The following is a 21,113-nucleotide window of genomic DNA, read 5'->3' as shown; positions in this document are numbered from 1 at the left end:
GAAACGTTGTCATACATACCTTATTGACCATACTTTCATGGCGATGCTCAATTCATTTTAGCACAAAAAAATGAAAATGTATGATTGGTCATCCCACTAACGCAACACGATATTGCCAACACGTTTGTGTGAACAACCATCCCAATCATCAACACCCTTGAATATTCCAATTCAATTTTCTCTCGGTTTCTCGGTTTGCCCTCCCGTTTACTCTCTAGCTGACACATTTCCAGTAGTATTGATTCCTAAGTATTGATTATGTTATTCCCGGTAAGATGTTTGGCGGAGGGGGGCATTTGTGTAGGGGATCAGGCAGCATAGGGGTCAACCTCTTAAGTGATTTCTTCAATCAGTTCATAATTAAATAAAAATGCAGCGCCAGCAGATTTTCTTTATTTTCCCTGCATTTCACACTTGGATTCTCAGCCAAAGCTCATCTAATAAGTTACATCTCCTGTTGCTCACTGACAGGGAAGCTTAGGGAATCAATGGGAAATCAAGCGATTAGCCGTTGTAACACGAATCATCCACCGCCCTTGACAGAGGGCTTGGGCTGCGAGGGGATGCCTCTGTCACGTTCCCTGTCCTCCTACGTTCACTATAAGTTGTCATCGCTGGTGGAAACACAAGAGGATCAGCTGTTGCTGGTTAATGAATGCATTGATATTTCTCTTTTTTTGTGAGTAAGTGTGATGAGCTGCTTGTGAAAATGGAATATTTATAATCAGCGATTTTACATGCATAACCTAATTTTCTCATTTTGTCTGCTTGTGCGCAAATGTGTAATTATTTTCCTCTCCTCCCTGTGTCTGAAAGCTTCCATGTATGGCATGGATATAATACAGGAGAGCTAATGTGTTGAAAGCTTGTCGTTTGAGTGTAGAAAAAAAACATTCACGTATGAATTGGGATTCTTAGCTTCTATGATTCTGAATCGATTCACAGCTTCCAAAAGTCCAATAAGTGCGTTTCCTTTTGTCTTAGTGTGCCTTTGTGTGTTTACATTATTTCAATCAGTTATTATTTTTTTCTTTTTTTTAAGTAATCAAACACACTTCACTCCATCTTCACCCATGACCTGGGGACTATATACACACAGGTACATAGGTCACGACCTGGGGACTATATACACACACATAGGTCACGACCTGGGGACTATATACACACACATAGGTCCTGACCTATACACACACAGGTATATAGGTCCTGACCTAGGGACTATACACACAGGTACATAGGTCCTGACCTATATACACACACACAGGTACATAGGTCCTGACCTATATACACTCAGGTACATAGGTCCTGACCTATATACACACACACACACAGGTACATAGGTCCTGACCTATATACACTCAGGTACATAGGTCCTGACCTATATACACACACAGGTACATAGGTCCTGACCTATATACACACAGGTACATAGGTCCTGACCTATATACACACAGGTACATAGGTCCTGACCTATATACACTCAGGTACATAGGTCCTGACCTATATACACACAGGTACATAGGTCCTGACCTATATACACACTAGGGCTTTGACTTCGAACTTCGTAATTCGAATATAATTAGAATATCAAAAAATAAATCAAAATTCGAACGAATATTAGGTAGCCCTTAATATTCTAACCTGTTATGGGCAGGCCAAGAGGGAGAGACGTCGGAGAACCTGACGCAGTCTATTCATAATATTGTAATGACCACGGAAGAGGCAGTGAATGAAGTATTGATTAGACAGCGATTTCTGCGGAGTCTGGTAACGAACGAAGAAGAGATGGCTGACCCGACACCACCAACAGCGGCTTAGAAAGACGTCGTATAAAGCGGCGAAAAAAAGAGACATTAAAAAGAGTAAAATAGTAAAGTAAGTAATTAAGTAAAAGGTGACATTTTTACTTTAATAGCAACGATGACAAGACGGAAAACAGGTAACTTATCAAAGTAATTTTGCCGGCATCTGAGGGGAGATACGTCATCTCCAAACATCCGGTGGAGATCGGCGGTGTTCGGAAGCGTTCAGAGGCGTTCTACGCATAGCTGTAGACCGTACTACACTGAAGTGTAGTACGTTCAATTAGTAGCCACGGAACAGAAATAGTATGTACTAAGTATTCGGATTCAGCCCAGGTCTTACTGAAGGCATTTAATGGTCAAAATATTATTAATAAATATTCGAATATATTCGAATATTAATATTCGAACATTAAACGAACTTCGAATATGATTTTTGGGCAAAAGTCAAAGCCCTAATACACACAGGTACATAGGTCCTGACCTATATGCACACACAGGTACATAGGTCATCATCTATATACACACAGGTACATAGGTCATGATGGGGCGGCCAGTAGGTCAGATGACGGAGCAGTCCTTGTGGTCGGGGATATATACACACACGTTGACACGTCTCCATGGTGATGGAGGTCAGATGACGGAGGAGTCCTCAGGGCCAGAGGAGGAGACCCGGCGGGTCACGGGGCTGCACTTGGTCAGCATGGAGATCTGGGTGCTGAAGGTGTTCCCGTTGCTGGACGGCTGTTGGTACTTGGTGGAGTCTGAACCCATGTAGCGCTGCAGCAACCACCGCCGCCACTTCCTCTTCACCTCCGCCTGAACCTGGTGGAGGAGAGAGGGTGGAGGAGAGAGGGTGGAGGAGAGAGGGTGGAGGAGAGAGGGTGGAGGAGAGAGGGTGGAGGAGAGGGTGGAGGAGAGAGAGTGGAGGAGAGAGGGTGGAGGAGAGGGTGGAGGAGAGAGGGTAGAGGAGAGAGGGTAGAGGAGAGAGAGTGGAGGAGAGGAGGTGGAGGAGAGGAGGTGGAGGAGAGAGTGGAGGAGAGAGTGGAGGAGAGAGAGTGGAGGAGAGAGGGTGGAGGAGAGAGGGTGGAGGAGAGAGGGTGGAGGAGAGAGAGTGGAGGAGAGAGGGTAGAGGAGAGAGGGTGGAGGAGAGAGGGTAGAGGAGAGAGGGTAGAGGAGAGAGGGTAGAGGAGAGAGGGTAGAGGAGAGAGGGTAGAGGAGAGAGGGTGGAGGAGAGAGGGTGGAGGAGAGAGGGTGGAGGAGAGAGGGTGGAGGAGAGGAGGTGGAGGAGAGGAGGTGGAGGAGAGGAGGTGGAGGAGAGGAGGTGGAGGAGAGAGGGTGGAGTAAAGAGTTGAGGAGAGAGTAGAAGAGAGAGAGGGGAGGAGAGAGGGTGGAGGAGAGAGTGGAAGAGAGAGTAGAGGAGAGAGAGTGGAGGGTTCATGTTGTGTTCCATGTGTTGTCGTCTCTGGCACGGCTTCTAAATAACCTGACAAATGGAAACGCATTAAATCCCTCTGAGCTTGGTTTTAGCATCTTCTCAGTGTTCCCATGGGCGACACACAGCCAGTGACTTCATATTCTGGAGCGGCAGCCAGCCTCCTCCACCCACCCCAACCCACATCCCACCCCAAATAAAAGAGTGCCAAGGAAGCTGCCCCGAGACACAACCCTCCATATACTTCTCCTCCACCCGTTGAGGAGGAGTGACTCATCGCTCCTCACACCCAACATCCACCTCTGTGAGTGTGGGTCCCTACATGTTTGTGTGTGTTAGAGTGTGAGTGTGTGTGTGAGTGCCAAATATTGTGCTTGTTGCATTGCATGACCTGGTGAGAATGCCAGGTCAGAACTTGAATATTAGAGTGTGTAATGCGCTGGTACCTACCTCCCCGTTGAGGAAACAGTACAGCACGGCCACCACGAAGCCCTGAGGAACACACGTAGATATCAGTCCAGTCTGGGGTACACACTATAGATATGAGCCCGGTCTAGGGTACACACTCTAGATTTGATCCCGATCTGGGGTACACACTCTAGATATCAGCCCGGTCTGGGGTACACACTCAAGATATCAGCCGGTTCTGGGGTACACACTCTAGCTATCAGTCCGCTCTGGGGTACACACTCTAGATAGGAGCCCGGTCTGGGGTACACTCTAGATATGAGCCCGGTCTGGGGTACACACTGTAAATATCAGCCCGCTCTACGGTACAAACTCTAGATATGAGCCCGATATCACTCAGCCCTGCTGGAGGATTACACACGCTTTATGATGTGTGAAGGATTTATCGGCTATGAATGACATTACAGTGTGTCAGAAAGGTAAACTAACAGGAGATACATTACCATTTAGATACTTTTATCCAAAGCAAAGTGAGGCTGAGCACAACCCATCACCATCAGAGTAACTACAAAACACTCCGCATGCTGGCGGAGAAGTCTGGGACAACTGAGACATGAGGTTAACAAGGAGTGTGGGGACAGAATGTTAATCTCGTTAATTAACCAGTACTCTTGGTCAGGTGGTCTGGCTCCTCTCCCTCTCATGGCTCATCGGGCTCTAACAGCAGGCTGACCGCAGTGACTCTGTCAGGGTGAGGGATCCACTGGGACCACTGCCATGTGCTCCAAACCTGCCTAGTCGACTTCACCCTGTTGAGCTCCTCTGTCTCCAGGGTGGAGTCGACTACACCCTGTTGTGCTCCTCTGTCTACAGGACAGTGTGGAGTCGACTACACCCTGATTAGCTCCTCTGTCTCCAGGGTGGAGTCGACTACACCCTGATGAGCTCTTCTGTCTCTAGGACACAGGGTGGAGTCGACTTCACCCTGATGAGCTCTTAGGTCAACAGGGTGGAATTGACTACATCCTGATGAGCCATCGCTCGCTGGCTCCCGAGAATACGGCTCAGCAGGACAGAGCCAGAAGTGAACGACTTGTATTCACAATGTTGTTTATTTTAGATGAAGACGATTGTAAAATAGTATAATGTTTTCATGGATTCCTTTGACAACTATTAATGAATATTTATATCAATGTTTAATGAAGCAGCAACACCATTACAAATACATGACCACTCCTGATTTCTCCTTCTCCCACCCATGATATCGCAGACTAGCAGCTCTCTGCAAGTGAGTAGCCAAAGATGTTTTGTACAAACCCACTGAGTATGAGACTATCAACACTAGAATAGGGCCTTCTGCAAGATTAACACATGGAATTTTGAAAATGCTGACTAACAGGGCTGATCAGGGGTTGTTCTTTAGTGACGTCTGAGCGCCTCTGTAAAGGCTTTCAGACGTCACTAAAGAACCGTCATAGATTACTATGTTGATAAAGTTTCATAGATTATTATGTTGACGATCATGTAAGACATATATTTAAAACTAAATAAAAAGGGATTTGGGTTCAATGGCTCCTTAAAGAGGTTTGACAGATGACATGAAAAAACTCCAAAACACTTCCTGATTAAAGGTATGATAAACTGACAAGCCTTGATCCAAAGGAGCATCAATGTCTGCTGCAAGCTGCATAGCTGGCTCACTATAAAGTGGGACAGTAGGTTCAACGGTGGCACAGAGGAGGACACAGAGATTCACGAAGCAAGGTCAAGCCAAAAACTGCAAATCCCAGCATGAATCCAGTAAAGTCCATACTGGTTCTAGGATCAGTTGGGACGAGGTGTTCCGCGCGATACTTTAAGGGCACTGTGAAAATTAATTCATGACGGCCATTTGGTGGCCGCTTTTTTTTAAAAGGTCTGACCATTTGGATAAACCCGTAGAATAGAAGAGTGGAAATTGAAACCCAGAGACGGTGCAGTGCGAACCCCATGCTATACCAGCAGACCTACACAGAACCACAAGAACATACGCACTTATTGTATGTCGTATTTTGTTACAGTACTTATCTAGCATTTTATCCTTTGTTGTTTACGGGAATGGGTTAATCTAGATATATTGTTTAACTTTTTTATGACAAATATACTTCTTGTAAGTCGCTTTGGATGAAAGCATCTGCTAAATGCCTTAAATATGAATGAAATGTAAGTAGAATATCCACTACTGATCAATTAAAACAATGCTAATGCTAAAAGGGCCCAAGTGTACCTGGAAGGATCCCAGAATCAGGTCGAACACCAGGCGCATCTCTGTCTTCAACTGCTCCGGGATGAAGGCGAACACGATGAAGTTGATCCCGAACAGAGGGATCAGAAGCAGGGTAGACTTCGCCAATCTCCTGTAACAGAGGAACAAGAGGTTAGAGGCTTAGAAAGTTTGGTTGAAGCCTAAAGGTGATGATAAAACTCTCTACAGGGGTTCCTCTTCCCAGGCGATCGTTGAGACGGACTGAAGAACAGATGTCAGCATCAGCTTGGAATGAACTCACGCCAAAGTATTATCCGGGTGTTTGAAATCCTATCAGAGAAAAATCTAATATTCCAATAATGTATGCCTCAGGGAGATTAAGATGAGCCATGGTTTCATGTTAAACTCCCACACAGGCTATCGATCTTTACCCAAACGCTACCTTAGAGATAACTGCCTGTACACTTCTAAAATAAACTTGTACATCGCGTTAACCTCCACAGAATGAGGACCAAGTTTGGACTAGGACATAAATAATACACCATAGGGTTACCATCATTATAACTAATGAAGAAGAAGAAGAAGAAGAAGACAAGGAAATAATACAGGTTGCAATAGGAAAGAAACATTCAAATTAACTTACAAATACTGGTTTGACTCGTTTCTTCCTATATCCGGGCAGTTGATCTTTTGACGAAGTATTCGAATGATACAGATGAAGAGGAAGAAGTTCATCTGCACAACATTTGCAAGAGATGGGAAGAAATTATGAAGCATGCTACAAAGAAAAAAAATGATTCTTCATAAGAATCTTTTTTTCTTATATACATATATATGAAAATGTCATCCATTTCAAATAATGTTTTAAGATAGAAGTTGAGAGCCATGTATAGTTGGAAAGAGGTTTCACCCTTAAGGTGATATCGCCAGTCTGGAAGAAGGTTTAAAGACAATAATAAACTTCAGAGAAAACAGAAGAGATTGTATTTGGCTTGTGTAATCCATCAAGAAAAAAATCAAGCAGGTGTCTTCATTTAGATACTTTTATTATATTTGTGGGTCCTATCTGGATGTCCTGTTTTTGATGTCCTTGTCTTGTCTGTGATGTTTGTAAATATAGCTGCTGGGATGAAAGACAAATTTCAGACTTGCTTTGAGAATAAAGTACTATTGTACCATATCGTATCGAATAATAAAGAAACGTTTAATGAAAATGTTGGCATCCAAATGGGATTAGCGTCCACGGCGGTGGCCCAAGCTTTCTCCACCACTGTCCGGCCGCCCCAGAAAGCTCAGGAGATACTGCTGAGGCCAGGTCGAAATGGTAGGCCTAGCACCAAATAACAAAGCAGAACCTGCCCGGCCAAGTACCCTCCTGAGTAATGGGCCGAGAGACAGAAGCCTTGAAAAGAGGCCATCAAAACATGCATCACACATGAATAATAGACGTCAGAGAGCTTTATCAAAACACAAAAGCGTTTGTGTGTTTTTAATATAGTCTGCTGGAAAAAGACTGCTGAGACTCAGGGAATAATAGGACAAGGCTTTCGCTTTATGCTTGTGTTCCTTTTCCAAGTCACTAAAGACATAAAAAGTACTTTGTGTTCCTTTTCCATGCCAATAAAGACCTAGAAAGTACTTAATCTGTTCCTTTCCATGGCACTAAAGACCTAAAAAGTACTTTATGAGTTCCTTTTCCATGTCATTACAAACCTGAAAAGTATTTTATGTGTTCCTTTTCCATGACCTAAAGACCTAAAGAGGACTTTATGGGCTCTATTTTAACGGTCGAAACGCAAGTGAGAAGCGCAAAACGGAAGTAGCTTTGTGAGCGGGTCTCTGGCGCTGTTGCTAATATATCGGCGGATAAATGACTCTTGCGCCCGACGCAAATCTAAAAATGGCTGGTCTGAAGTAGCTTAATTACCCGTACGTGTGGTTTGGGCTTAACATGCAATAAACCAATGAGAGCGCCATCTCCCATCCCCGTTAAGGGAGCGCATTTGAAACTGACAAGTTGACATTTTGACAGCGAGTTTGCAGTCTCCCCTGAGACAGATGCATGACCAAATGAATTTCAAACTTTCTTCTATAACTTCAGAAACACTGAGTCGTCATGTCAATTTCGGCAAAGAGAACTTAACATACACATGATATGCGGTCCTGTGGCCGCAACTGTGAGTCTATTTAATGATATGCGGCAATACATTAACAAACATTGTTTCTTACCAGTATTGTATACATTATCGTATCAACTTGTGTTCATAATATGCATGTGTCCCCCAATTAATATATATTGCTATGGACTGTATTATGTGTTAGCCTACGTGTTTAGTTTGCATGTGTTTAAACAGACACACACGCGCCAAGCATCACCCGCATTCATTCATTCTTTTAAACATTCTCTCGTGGTAAAACTACCCTCAATCCTAAAAGTTATGGGCTTGTACACGGTGTCTGTGTCAAGAAAATATGTGTTTGCTGTACGGTGTTTGCAGATGCATTGATTTAAAAGTACAACTTATTACCGCTGTATCAGCTGTTCTTTCCCAAATAATTTAACCAACCTTATCATTTACCCTAAAAACAGATTTGGTTTTGGAAGGCTGGGATGTACTTTGCTTGAGTTTATTGTTATTATTATTTTAACGCATGGCATAGCCTACTACAGTGTTCATTCATGCAGCCCCTATTGAAAATGATTCAACAATCCACATGCTATTTCTATGCAGTTTCACGTTTATGAACAATCTTTGACATCATAATATTTAAATCAGGGTAATTCTTTGCATGTTTGTGCTGTGTATAGCCTACGTATGTGTAAGCTTATTTTACGTTCCGACCTGCCTTGACACGTCAAAATAGCAACACCAACTGTGCCATTCGGTCAGTTGCGCAATTGCAAAATCGATCTGTAAGACAGCACCATGTATTATTTGCGCTGGAGAACGCCTCGCTTTTCGCCGACACGCCTCTCAGGGCGAAGTTTAGTGGCTCGATTTTGCTGCGGGGGAAAATAAGCTTTGCGCCGGTGTAAGTACCATATTGGCTCGGCTACCAGATCGGCTCGGGGTCCGTCGTCTGCTGATTACGTTACACAATATCATTGGCTGTACGCTTGAATGGGCGTAGGCTACATTGTGATTGGCTGCTAAGGGACAGTTGTGATTGGCTGTTTTGTGCTGTAGCTCTGGCTGTCGTCATAGCAACCACAGCGAGCACATGTGTGAGCGCGAGTAGGTCTGTCTAGTTTCGGTTTGTGTTGCCAGATTGGGCATATGTCCCGTTTTTCCAGCCTAACGTGATTCAAAGTAGCCAAATCAGGCTGAAAATGTGCCCAATCTGGCAACACGGACGGCTTATCTTAACAGCCAAGATGATTCCGAGGGATGTTTTGTTTTTAGAAGAAAACTATCCATAAAGATAGGTTGGGAATGGTCTATGTTCAAAATGAAAGATCATTACAGGCTCTTTAATTTAAGCCATAAAAGACCTTATTGCTGTAGATAGCGTATTGTGTGACGTAATCAGCAGACGACGGACCCCGAGCCGATCTGGTAGCCGAGCCAATATGGTACTTACACCGGCTGCAAACTAGCAACGATTCATGAGTCGTTGTAGAAAGTAAATTGCGCTGGGTGCAAGATAGGGCCTTATGTGTTCGTTTTCCATGTCACTAAAGACCTAGAAAATACCTTTTGTGCTTCTTTTCCATGTCAATAAAGACATATAAAGTACTTTATGTGTTCCTTTTCCATGTCACTAAAGACCTAAAAAGGATTTTATGTGTTCCTTTTGTCAACACAGTCAGCCACATGATGACTTGCAAGGCTGTGTAAAGGGCAGTGCGTGGCCATATGCTAGAACAGGGGTTTTCAAAGTGTGAGAGAGTGAGCCCCCCCTCAGAGAAAAAATTCAGCTGAGCCCCCCCCCCTCCAAATATCTTTTTTCTAAAGACCTGTGTTTTGAAAGCTATCTTAATTATTTTACACATTTTAAACATCTCTGATCATAATTTTAAAACATTTGAAACATATTTTTTTAACATTTTAAACATATTTCTGAAACATTACAACATCTTTGTGCCAGTTTACACAGATTCATTCAGGGTCCCCGACTCTGAATTTTCAGAGTCGAATCAGATCTGCTTTTTCAGTCCAGAGATTCGACTATTCGGCGGGGTTTGTTTACCGGCGTTGCTATGGTGACCTAAATTATTATAAGCAACTGAAAACGATGCCGGTTTGAAACTAAAACTGTGATTCTGAAAAAAGTATAAATGCTATCAAAATTCCGTTTGGATAGTATTGAAGATACAAGTGTGTAGATTTGTTCAATGGTTTGAACGATGGTAAACGGTTGAAAAATGAATGAGTTACGATGTCTAGAACTAGGTGTATCAGAATGGGCAGACGTCTTCAATGAAAACAGCTGAAAACGAAGCGGTATGAAACTAAAACGGTGGTTCTGAAGAAATTTTAAATGATATCGAAATTCTGTTTCGATATTATTGAAGATACAAGTGTGTAGATTTGTTAAATGGTTTGCACGAAGATAAACGGTTGAAAATTGATTTAGTTAGGTTCAGGGGCGCTGCCAGGAATTTTGGGCCCTATGAAAGAATATTAATATTATATTATTAATTGCCATCCGCGGGCCGTGGGCCGTGCTGCGTTGGGCTGGGCCCTTAGAATCAGTACCACTTTTCCCCGCCAGGCAGCGCCCCTGGTTAGGTTACTTCTACAGTTGAAGTACGATTGATGATTTGAATCATCGACTTTCAGGTTTTTCTTCAGGTTTATTTTTTTCTCACGTCGCGCCCCCCCTGAAGAACTCTGGCGCCCCCCAGGGGGGGCGCGCCCCACAGTTTGAAAACCACTGTGCTAGAAGGTGCTGCACTCAACCCCATTCTTGTTGCAGATGCATACAATGTACCAGTACCAACCCAGGAGACAGCTGAGGAATCTGAAGACCAAATAACTACATCTGATCCTGACGGAAATTATGAAGGGATACAAGACACACAACGAGATATATTCACAACCAACTTGACAGCAGCAGCGAAACTGTATGATGGTGCAATGTCTGGTACATTATCTGCGGTAGAAGTGTGTTCAGCAGAAGCATTGGTGACAATCCAAGGTAAAATAAACGAGAAGAAGGAAACGATGACTACACGGACAGCAAAATGATGGGTCCAATATCTCGATATGGTGGACATCCTTCGAAGGTTACTTAAAGCTGAACGGACATGCAACTGGAAATTGCACATTTAATCGGTACATGAAATGCTGCCATACTTTGAAGCAGCCGGACATAGGCTATATGCAAAGTCTGCATTTGTATACCTTCATTAGATGATTAATCTGACTGAAACACCCAGATGTCCATCATTTGTGGAAGGATATCATGTGGTGCGGCGTATTGGGGGGGACTGTTCACAGACCTCATTATTGAACAGGTGATGATGAGAAGTTATAAGACGCACGGGCCCCGACACAAGGAAAGGGCATGACAGAGAATCAACGCTTAATTTGGGTCATGAAGATGCCTGCCTGTGCAAAACTCAAAGATGCCATGCAGAAGTTCAGTGGTGCATCTTATGAAACCAGCGAACAGCACAAAGATATGTCGAAGGCCAGACAGGAGAGAGATTTCAGTGACAGACTAGACTTGATCAGCCATCTCTGAGACAGAGATCCCTTCATCGAGAATGCTTCAAGAGTTCATATTGCGGAAGGCTGACCAAACGATGACACTTTGATCAAGATCAGCTGTGAAGATCAAAGGAGAATCCATAAAGGTGGACCCACAGCTGATATTCAAGAGACTGGTAACCTTGGGAGAGCAACCATAAGATCTTCCATCATTGTGTGCCATCAAGTATGAACTCTTTAGTCACCCCCCTGCACTGTTTGAATGACCCTCTCTTCCCCTCCAGGCAACCAAAGCAGTCATGCTGATGTCCTCTGGTGTCTGAAGTCCGGTGGAGATTTCCAGTAAGTTCTTGTTGGAGGTACATTACTCCACCACCACACTCAAATTGCAATATAGTTCAAATGAATCCTGGTGTACCAAAGCAATATTGTATTAATTAGAATCAGTTGAAGATGTCTTCTGAGAGCAAAAATATGGGAAATTTAGATTTTTGGCAGCCATATTGGATTATTGCAAATGAGAATTTCATCAAAAATAAATTAACCATATTTCCAAATAATATTGGTGTCCAAAAAAACAGATTTTAGATTTTTTTGCCTTGTCAGAGCAAATTATGGAATTTTGCACCCATATTGGATTTATGCAAATTAGCTATATTTCATTTGCAATTTTTTCCTAGTCAAATCTGAGTTTGCCTGGACTATATGCCAAAAATCTGAATTTATCTTTCGGATTCTGTCTTTGATGATATAGTAAACATTGATAAAGAATGAAGAATGTGTGTACGTTAGTGGGAACGTACCAAAATGGAGACCAGTATGGGAGTTTTAATTATCCACCAGAACCCATCCGAGTTCTCGATGATATCCCAGCACCTGGCACAGGAAAACAAACACAAGTCAGTCCAGCATCACTCTAGGTAACAACGGGTTAGGGCCCGTTATGTCACTCCAGGACACATCATTCCAGTTTTGTCCGGTTCTGTCATTCCAGGACACACTCATTACAGTTTTGACCCGTTCTGTCACTCCAGGACACACTCATTACAGTTTGGGTTTGTTCTGTCACTCCAGAACACACTCATTCCACTTTGGGTTTGTTCTGTCACTCCAGGACACACTCATTCCGGTCTGGGCCGGTTCCTACCCCACATCGATGTACTTGGCCTTTGCGATGGTCCAAGCTGTGATGAAGACCATCGGCCCTCCTGGAGACACAATGACAAACGTATGAACACAATCTAGACACGTTCTTCCATCAATTTCGCTGCCTGTCACTTCCTGTTGTGCATCTATACTGCCTCTAAAGGTCAAGTTCCTATTTTTGTTTGCAGTGTGGTAAAAAGGCCTGATTGGACAACCATTCTTACCCCAACCAATCAGAATATAGGCCCAGAAGTACTTCCTCTCGGAGAAGAAGGAGACAGCCAATAGGGCGTGGAGGTAAAGCCCCTCCACCAGCAGCCAGAAGAAGCTGGCCATGACGCCGTACTGGAAGAACACCATCGCCACCTTGCAGCCCAACAGCCTCTAAACACACACACAAGCACATAGACACAATTATAAACAGGCACATGCATACACCAACAAACACGCACACAAGTACACAACACACACACGCAAACACACACACACACACACACGCATGCACGCACACACATACAAACACGCACACAACACGCACCCACACAAACACGCACGTGCCCGCGTACAAATGCACACACAAATACACACACGCCAATGCGCGCATAGACTTAGACTTAGACTTTATTGATCCTTTTGGGATGACACCCTGAAGGAAATTGAATTTCCAGTAGCTTACAGAAACACAACACAATATATATACAATATAAGATAAAACAATAAACTCTTTGCTAACTATAAAAAGTAAACAATAACAGTAAACAGTAAAATCTTAGCTAATATTGAAAGTAGAGATAAGAATGGAAGTAAAACAGGATTCAAGTAAAAATATAACCGCTAGCCGTGATTAACGGGGTCCGAGCAAAACGAAAAGTCAAGAACACATTAATGGAAGATATAAATATGACATATAATTATGAAGGAAAGATGTTGATGTTGCCCTTAATGGCATACTGTGCCTCGGCTTTCAGGTGACTGGGCTGCATAGGAATGGCCGAATGTCATTTTCAGCATGTTCATAATTGTCTAATTCATTCATGTCTGATTCATCTCCCAAACTAAGGATCACCAGTACAATGCATTACCCCATTGAGCCACTGACAAACCTGAAATGTAGCCTCATTCACATGGTCAAAATGTCTATTGATAAGCACACAACATCCAGAACACTCCAAGGAAACATTTCTCAAATTAATTAAGGGTTTTCTTAAAAGCAAATACCTGAAAAATCTTCTGGGGAAATTAAACATTTGTTGTCAAGAACACTAACGGAAGAAATATTGATATGACAGAGTTCATTATGAAGGAAAAATGGTTAAAGAAGAAGTTCCCCTTAATGCCATTTTGTGTCTTGGCAGACCGATTCTTAGAAACGAATGAATGTTGAAAGTGGAATGTTGATTGCCTGATGAATTTCAGGCAGGGGCAGACTGGCCATCGTGAGGTTCGGGAGATTTCCCGAACGGCCGGAGGATTTCAGGCCGAGCCGGCCGGCCGTAATTCTTTTAGATTTTTATTTTTTTATTTTATTATTATATATTTATATATTTTTTTTGTTGTAAAAGATGTAAAAAAAATATGAAAAAGTTAAGTAAGCTGTGATTTGGGGTGGCCTGCTGCCGGATATTTACTTACAGCGCGAAACGGAGCTCTTGCCTGACGGTGAAACGGGGCCGATGTATTACTGTCAATTTAGAGGGGGGAGCACCCCCACAGTGCATGGGGGCAAAGCGAGCGGCCAAAGCGAGCGGCCGAACGGCCCCTCCCAACTTGGACTGCTCCGTGGTCTGTCATTTCTGATTGGCTCAGCCTGACACACGGCCGGGTCACTTACCCGGTACTTCTCGTTGATCTCACTGAAGTTACACAGAAATACGAAAATGTCAAAAAGGAAAAAAGGTGGTGGAGAGACAAAATAATTGGGTGGCGCTCAGAAGTTGAGGTTGAAAAGGAAAAAAATGTTAGAGCAAGACGCAGCCAAATGTGCTAAATTAACCGACCTTTTCCGTGGAAAAGCCAAGGTTGACAGCGACGCCCCTGTCAGCGAGACCAATGGTTAGGCGGGAACAGGACACAGCAGCATAGCTATGACAGGTGCACTAGCGAGCATGTTTGGCAATATAATAATGTAACGACCCAGGTGGGTCTCTCAAGACACCGCCCATTTGTGCTGCTTGCCTGTTCTGTCACCTCCCTTTCTTGTCTGCAGGTATCAGGTGTGTGCAATGTCCCTGCTGATTGGGGAGGGTAGAAAAGACCTGCCGTGCCAACATCCGGGGCTCTCCTCTCCTCTGCTGGCTTTAGGCTTTTGTTTGGTTGTTTCCACGACTGATCTCACACCACACTTTTGGTTACATCACATATTACTGACTTACACCACATCCCATTAACCTTACCTTAGTTTCTGTTCAATCTTATTCAATAAACCATTGTTATTCCTTTACCCTGCGTGTGGCCTCCCCAGTTTATGTTCATGCCAGAGCCAAGCATGTTACATATGGGGGCTCGTCCGTGCTTTTGGAACCTGGAAATTGGTATGTAGAAGTTAAATTTTTGATTCCCACTATTGGCTATTGGGGAGCATAGTGTGGTTTTTGTAGTGCTAAATTAAAATTAAAGATTCTTGCTGGCATGGTGTGAAGTACCTGCGCAGTTTAGTTATCAGAATTGGGGAGACCCACGCATGGTTTGGTTGGTTGGTTGGGTTGATTGTGATTTGATTTGGCCGAGATTTTGTATGTTGGTTTGCCGTGGAGGGAGGCCATTTGGGTTCTTGCAGCGTTGCAGGTGTTGTGGCTGCAACGCGACCTGGCTGTGCAGGCAGCGCTTGATTGGGGGGGAACAGGTGTACTTGGTAACTGGGTGGGGGATGGTAGGTTAGACCTACCGAGCTATCGTGAACCCCTGCGCAGCTGAAGGGCGCCTAACGCCGTTTGTTTCTTTGCCTTTTTATTTTGTTTGTCCTTTTTCGTGTGTCGAACGCGCTGGGGTTGCTTCGGCAACTCAATTGCATGTGGGCACACAGAAGACTAGACTTAGAAATAGTTAGGGCAAGGGGGTTTAAGGTAGATGCGGGGCTGCTCTTTGGTTGCGGGTTGATTTTGGGGTGGTGGTGCACCTGTGCTTCCAATTGAGTGCTGGTCTGAATTATCTTGTATGACGCTAAATAATTAGGCATTGGAAGCCATTCAAGTTTTCGACGTTGGGAGAAAATGAGTAAAACAGAATCGATGGATGAATTCTTTGCAAATCCCTCTGAAGTTTTTTTGGAGGGATTAACTAAAGAACAATTACGAGAGGTGGCTGAGCATTATCACTTTGAACGAGAACTGCCAAGGGACTGGAAAAAGGAACAGTTAAAAAACAAGGTGAAAGAGAAACTGAGAGAATTGTTCATTACTTTGGTTAACCCTGCCAAGCCTATTCTGACAGACTACTCTACTCCCGAGCGCGTTGGGTCAGACAGTCAACTTTTAGATAATAATCCGTTGACGTTTGAGCAGCAGATGGAGCTTTTAAAGCTTCAAAATGAACAACGACGCTGGGAGGCCGCAGAACATGATAGAATGCGTGAAAGAGAGCTTGTGTTTGAGGAGAGGCGTTTTGAAGTTGAAATTGAAAAACTTAGGCAACAGGAAAGGCAGGAAGAGAGGGAAGACGCACTAAAGAGAGAGCGACTGAGATTAATAGCTGACGGGAAAATACAGGATGGTGGTACTGGGTCGTCGGGTGGGATGGGCGCAGAGGGAAACCTCTCCCATATGATTAGGTTTTTACCAAAATTCAATGACCGGGATCCTGATATTTTCTTTTCTCTTTTTGAAGGCCTTGCTGATGAGCGCGGTTGGAGCGATTCTGAACGTACCCTTTTGCTCCAAACCGTTTTTTCTGGCCGAGCTCAAGACGCATATGTAGCTTTGTCGGTGACTGAGCGGAAAATATATCGCAGTGTTAAGGAGGCGGTTTTAAGAGCGTATGAACAAGTGCCAGAGTTCTATAGACAGCGGTTTCGCAATTGGAAAAAAACAGAGCGACAGACGTATTCAGAGGTGGCGAGAGAGTTGGTTGGGTTTTTTAACCGCTGGTGCTCTTCCATAAAAGTGGATTCATATGAAAAATTAAGTGATTTGATTGTCCTTGAACAGTTTAAATACATCCTTCCGGAACGTCTTGCTACTTTTATGTGTGAGCATAAGGTTGAAACTGCTGCTCAGGCTGCCATACTGGCTGATGAGTATGTCTTAACTCATAAGTCTAGGGATAGAGATTATTCACAGAGTAAGTATCAGTACTCTCGAGATGAACAGTGGTCGAATCGTTCACTTGTTGACCAAAGCGCTCAGTTAAATCAGAACAGTCAGTATCCGGTGAAACAAGATCCCTCAAATCGTATTAAACCTGGCCCTGATAGCCAATGCCATTATTGCCTGGAAAAAGGTCATTGGAAGGGAGAATGCCCAGGGAATCGAAATAAGAATAAATATCTGTCGAACCATGCGCAGGGGGTAGGTTGCGCTGCTCCAGTGCGCCAGTCAAACAACACGAATATAGGGGTACAGATAAAGAGTAGTCCATCAGATGACACAAACCTTGCGGGTGGCTCAGGCTGTGAAGTAGGCCTACTTGAGGACCCAGTAGAGAGACAGTGGATCACTGAGTCTTGTGATGGACAGGTCAGTGGGAGTTATGGCCCGTTCATCACAGACGGTTTTGTTTCCCTAGTGGGCAGCACTGATAGAAGGCCTATTAAGATCTTGCGAGATACTGGGGCAACGGAGAGTTTTGTAGTGGAATCCGCTTTGCCATTTTCAGTCCAGTCGAATACTGGTAAAAATGTTCTCATTCGGGGCATAGGTATGCAAACCATGTCCGTTCCCCTGCATAGGATCGCACTGAGTTCCGATCTTGTGCAGGGGGATGTCATTGTAGGTGTTCGCTTGGCTTTACCTGTACCTGGTGTACAAATGATTTTGGGCAACAATTTGGCTGGAGACAGAGTATGGTTGAGTGAGCCAGTGACACCGGTAGTATCAACTGAACCTGCCGAGGCTACAAAGAAGCATGAGAGTGTGGAGGAATTCCCTGAGGTGGTTACTGCGTGCGCGGTGACTCGAGCCAGGAGTCTCGCAGAGTCAGCCAAACCTGCGATCCCATCGTTGCCAAACCTAGCACAGTCACTGTCCCGTAACGAAGTCGTTTTAGCCCGAAAAGATGGCTTGGAGGAAACGAAGCCACCGGTCAATCTAATAGATTACATCAACGGCTTCCGACGCCGACTGCTTCTAGCTTGGAAGTGTGCTACCAAAAATATGTCCAAAGCACAAACGCGTATGAAGAAGGTTTTTGATCGCCGAGCTGAGTCAAGAGTATTTAGTCCGGGGGAAGAGGTGTTGGCATTGTTGCCGGTGCCTGGTTCTCCCTTTCGGGCTAAGTTCTCTGGTCCTCACTCTATTGTCCGGCAAGTCACTGAGCGAGATTACGTGATTGCCACTCCAGATCGGAGGAAACCGTCTCAACTGTGTCATATACATTTGTTAAGGCCATACTATTCCTCCAGTAGTGAGCTGACCGCGCTAGTCATGGGGGGTGTGACTTGCGCTCCTTCCCAGCAGGAGGCAGCTGGGGAGGAGGACTATGCTGGTCCCGATGACTGTGTGATACGGCCGAGACTAAAAAATTCAGAAATGTTAAAGACTCGATGACCTATTGGGTCATATGCCAATCAGTCAAAGGGGTGAATTACGGTCACTTGTTCTTTCTTTTTCTAGTTTTTTCTTTAAAGGGTGGCCATGGCCCTGGAAGTGTGGTGTGTGTGTGTGTGGGCTGTTACTTCGGGAGTGGGGTTAGTTTAATCACGTAGGGTTAAAATGCTGTGTTTGTAGTTGGAATAGTGGCAGAATCCCACATAGGTGGGCTTCTGTTTTAAGGGGGGGGACATGTAACGACCCAGGTGGGTCTCTCAAGACACCGCCCATTTGTGCTGCTTGCCTGTTCTGTCACCTCCCTTTCTTGTCTGCAGGTATCAGGTGTGTGCAATGTCCCTGCTGATTGGGGAGGGTAGAAAAGACCTGCCGTGCCAACATCCGGGGCTCTCCTCTCCTCTGCTGGCTTTAGGCTTTTGTTTGGTTGTTTCCACGACTGATCTCACACCACACTTTTGGTTACATCACATATTACTGACTTACACCACATCCCATTAACCTTACCTTAGTTTCTGTTCAATCTTATTCAATAAACCATTGTTATTCCTTTACCCTGCGTGTGGCCTCCCCAGTTTATGTTCATGCCAGAGCCAAGCATGTTACAATAATGGAACGAAGCCCTAAATGAGCAGAGAGAGCAGCAGAGAGAGGTCATGTTTCCCGAAGCTCCGCTAGGCATTGGAAAAAACTACTTAATTCATCATTTAGATCTACTTTATCTTATTTTATTTCATGATCATAATACCTAACAGTATATAGTTTGTTTTCGTCATCCTCCATCGCTCGATTCAACAATACATTTTGGCACTTTTTACTCCCGGATCAGACCGCAGAAAAAGCCTTGGACTTTCCTATCGCCAACATGCCTCTGTACTCGGATATCTCAGGCACGGAGACTGGGAAATGCACAGACTGCACCAAAATGCAACAGAGGGTGGCTTTAATTGAAACGCGACTAGCAGCATTAGAAAAATGCAAAGGACCCCTACAGGATACAGTGCCGATGGGTGAGTTTGCTGAGCTCACTCAGATACAGCAAGATGATCAAAGCTACACTGTATCCTTCCCGAAGCTGGACAAGAGAGAGACAGTTCCAGCTGCGTTTCACTGGCACAGAGTCGGCGCTAAGCCAAAACAACATACCAAAGTGAATCAACAAGATCACTCAACGCCAAATGCTAAACTACCCAAAGCTAAAGTTATCAGCCGGATTAGCCCGTCACTGAAATTAACCCTGCCACTGAAGAACCGGTTCCTGCCACTTCAAGAGTCCACGAACGAGCCTGCCACCCATGCACCCCTGAGCCCCGAGATGCGTCCGGACGGACAGTGCGGACAGAGACGGAAGATGAACCAGTCGCCATGGAGGCGAGCTGCGCATGCCTCGGCCACCTGTGCACCCCTGACCCCTGAAATGTGTCCGGACAGACGGTACGGACAGACATGGAACAACCAGTCGCCACGGAGGCGGGCTGCGCATGTGTCTGCCACCGTCCAACAAGGGCCCATCTCAGAGGAAGCAGATGAACCAGACACTCTGATTATAGGAGACTCAACCATCAAGGATATAACCGGTAAGAAGATCAAAACATGCATCTTCCCATATGGAATGGTTAGTGATATCAACCATAAACTAGCCAAAGTCATATTGGAGAACCCCAAAATCTCACAGATTATTGTGCATGCAGGATTTAATGATGTTCAAAGAGAACAGTCAGAACTTCTGAAGAGGGATTACACTGATCTATTGGATACACTGGACAAAATACACATCAACTCATTCATCAGTGGACCCATACCATCAGTTGACAGGGGAATAAACAGATTCAGTCGTCTACTTGCACTGAATACATGGCTTTCCAGAGTCTGCAATGAAAGAGGAAGGGGCTTTATTGACAATTTCAACTTATTCTGGGGGCGCAAATATCTTTTCAGAGCAGATGGCCTACACCCAAACAGGTTAGGCTCAAAACTGTTGAGGGACAATCTTCTCTTCTCGATTTACGCACAGGCCACAATCTTGCCATGGTCTGACGCACAGGCCGCAATCAGAGCACAGGTTGAGAAGAAGCGAGACTACAGCCTCCCCCACACATCTACTCTGCCACTATCTGACACACAGATAGCAGACAGCCCACAGACCTTGAAGAGAGACAACAGCCCGCCCGACGCCATCAACACTGTGCCTTCCCCAATCGCTGATGCTGGCTTGACGAGGAACGGCCACCCCCCTCCTCTGCATTACAGACCAAAGACCTTGAAGAGAGACAACAGCCTGCCCGACACCATGGACACCGTGCCCTCCCCCATCGCTGATGCTGGCTTGGCGAGGAACGGCCACCCTCCTCCTCATCTCTCCCATAGCCACAACAACTCCAGCTCCACTGTCTCCTCCCTTTGCGATTTTCCAGCTGAATTTAAGAAACAGGAATATGTAGGCATCAAACTTGCATCTGTGTCAATGATAGCATCGCCAGGTCATTCCCACAGGCTGATAACACCAAAGCGGAGGGCGCCCCAGCCCCCCGCCCCCTATACTGATAGTAGTCCTGAGTATTACTGAGACAAAAAAGGGTTCAGCCGTAGACAAAGTATAAAGGACGTTTCGCATAATCTGCTGAACCCAAGGTTGCCTATGTCAAAACATGGCAACTTTTGCATTCCTGCTATAACCACTAAGAGAGTAAACAAAGGGAAACGTAGACACACTGCTAACCTCAC

The 21,113-nt window shown here is 44.7% G+C and overlaps 1 protein-coding gene across 1 annotated transcript in view; it reads right to left on the bottom strand.

Annotated features, from left to right (window-relative positions):
• Positions 1-1,911: 1,911 nt before the first annotated feature.
• Positions 1,912-21,113, bottom strand: part of vipr1b (vasoactive intestinal peptide receptor 1b) — a 52,596-nt gene continuing 33,394 nt past the window's right edge. Inside the window, exons 6-12 of the mRNA XM_056583692.1 lie at positions 12,918-13,077; positions 12,695-12,755; positions 12,351-12,423; positions 6,534-6,625; positions 5,912-6,041; positions 3,688-3,729; positions 1,912-2,627 (exon numbers count right to left, since the gene is read on the bottom strand). Of these exons, the coding sequence (XP_056439667.1) occupies positions 2,436-2,627; positions 3,688-3,729; positions 5,912-6,041; positions 6,534-6,625; positions 12,351-12,423; positions 12,695-12,755; positions 12,918-13,077 (750 nt within the window). The 3' untranslated portion in view covers positions 1,912-2,435. The remainder of the gene's footprint in view (positions 2,628-3,687; positions 3,730-5,911; positions 6,042-6,533; positions 6,626-12,350; positions 12,424-12,694; positions 12,756-12,917; positions 13,078-21,113) is intronic.

This window comes from Gadus chalcogrammus, chromosome 23, assembly GCF_026213295.1.
Source record: "Gadus chalcogrammus isolate NIFS_2021 chromosome 23, NIFS_Gcha_1.0, whole genome shotgun sequence".
In the NCBI taxonomy this organism is placed as follows: Eukaryota; Metazoa; Chordata; class Actinopteri; order Gadiformes; family Gadidae; genus Gadus; species Gadus chalcogrammus.
Note: the sequence above shows the minus strand (reverse complement) of the source record. Positions and strands in the feature narration are given on the sequence as shown.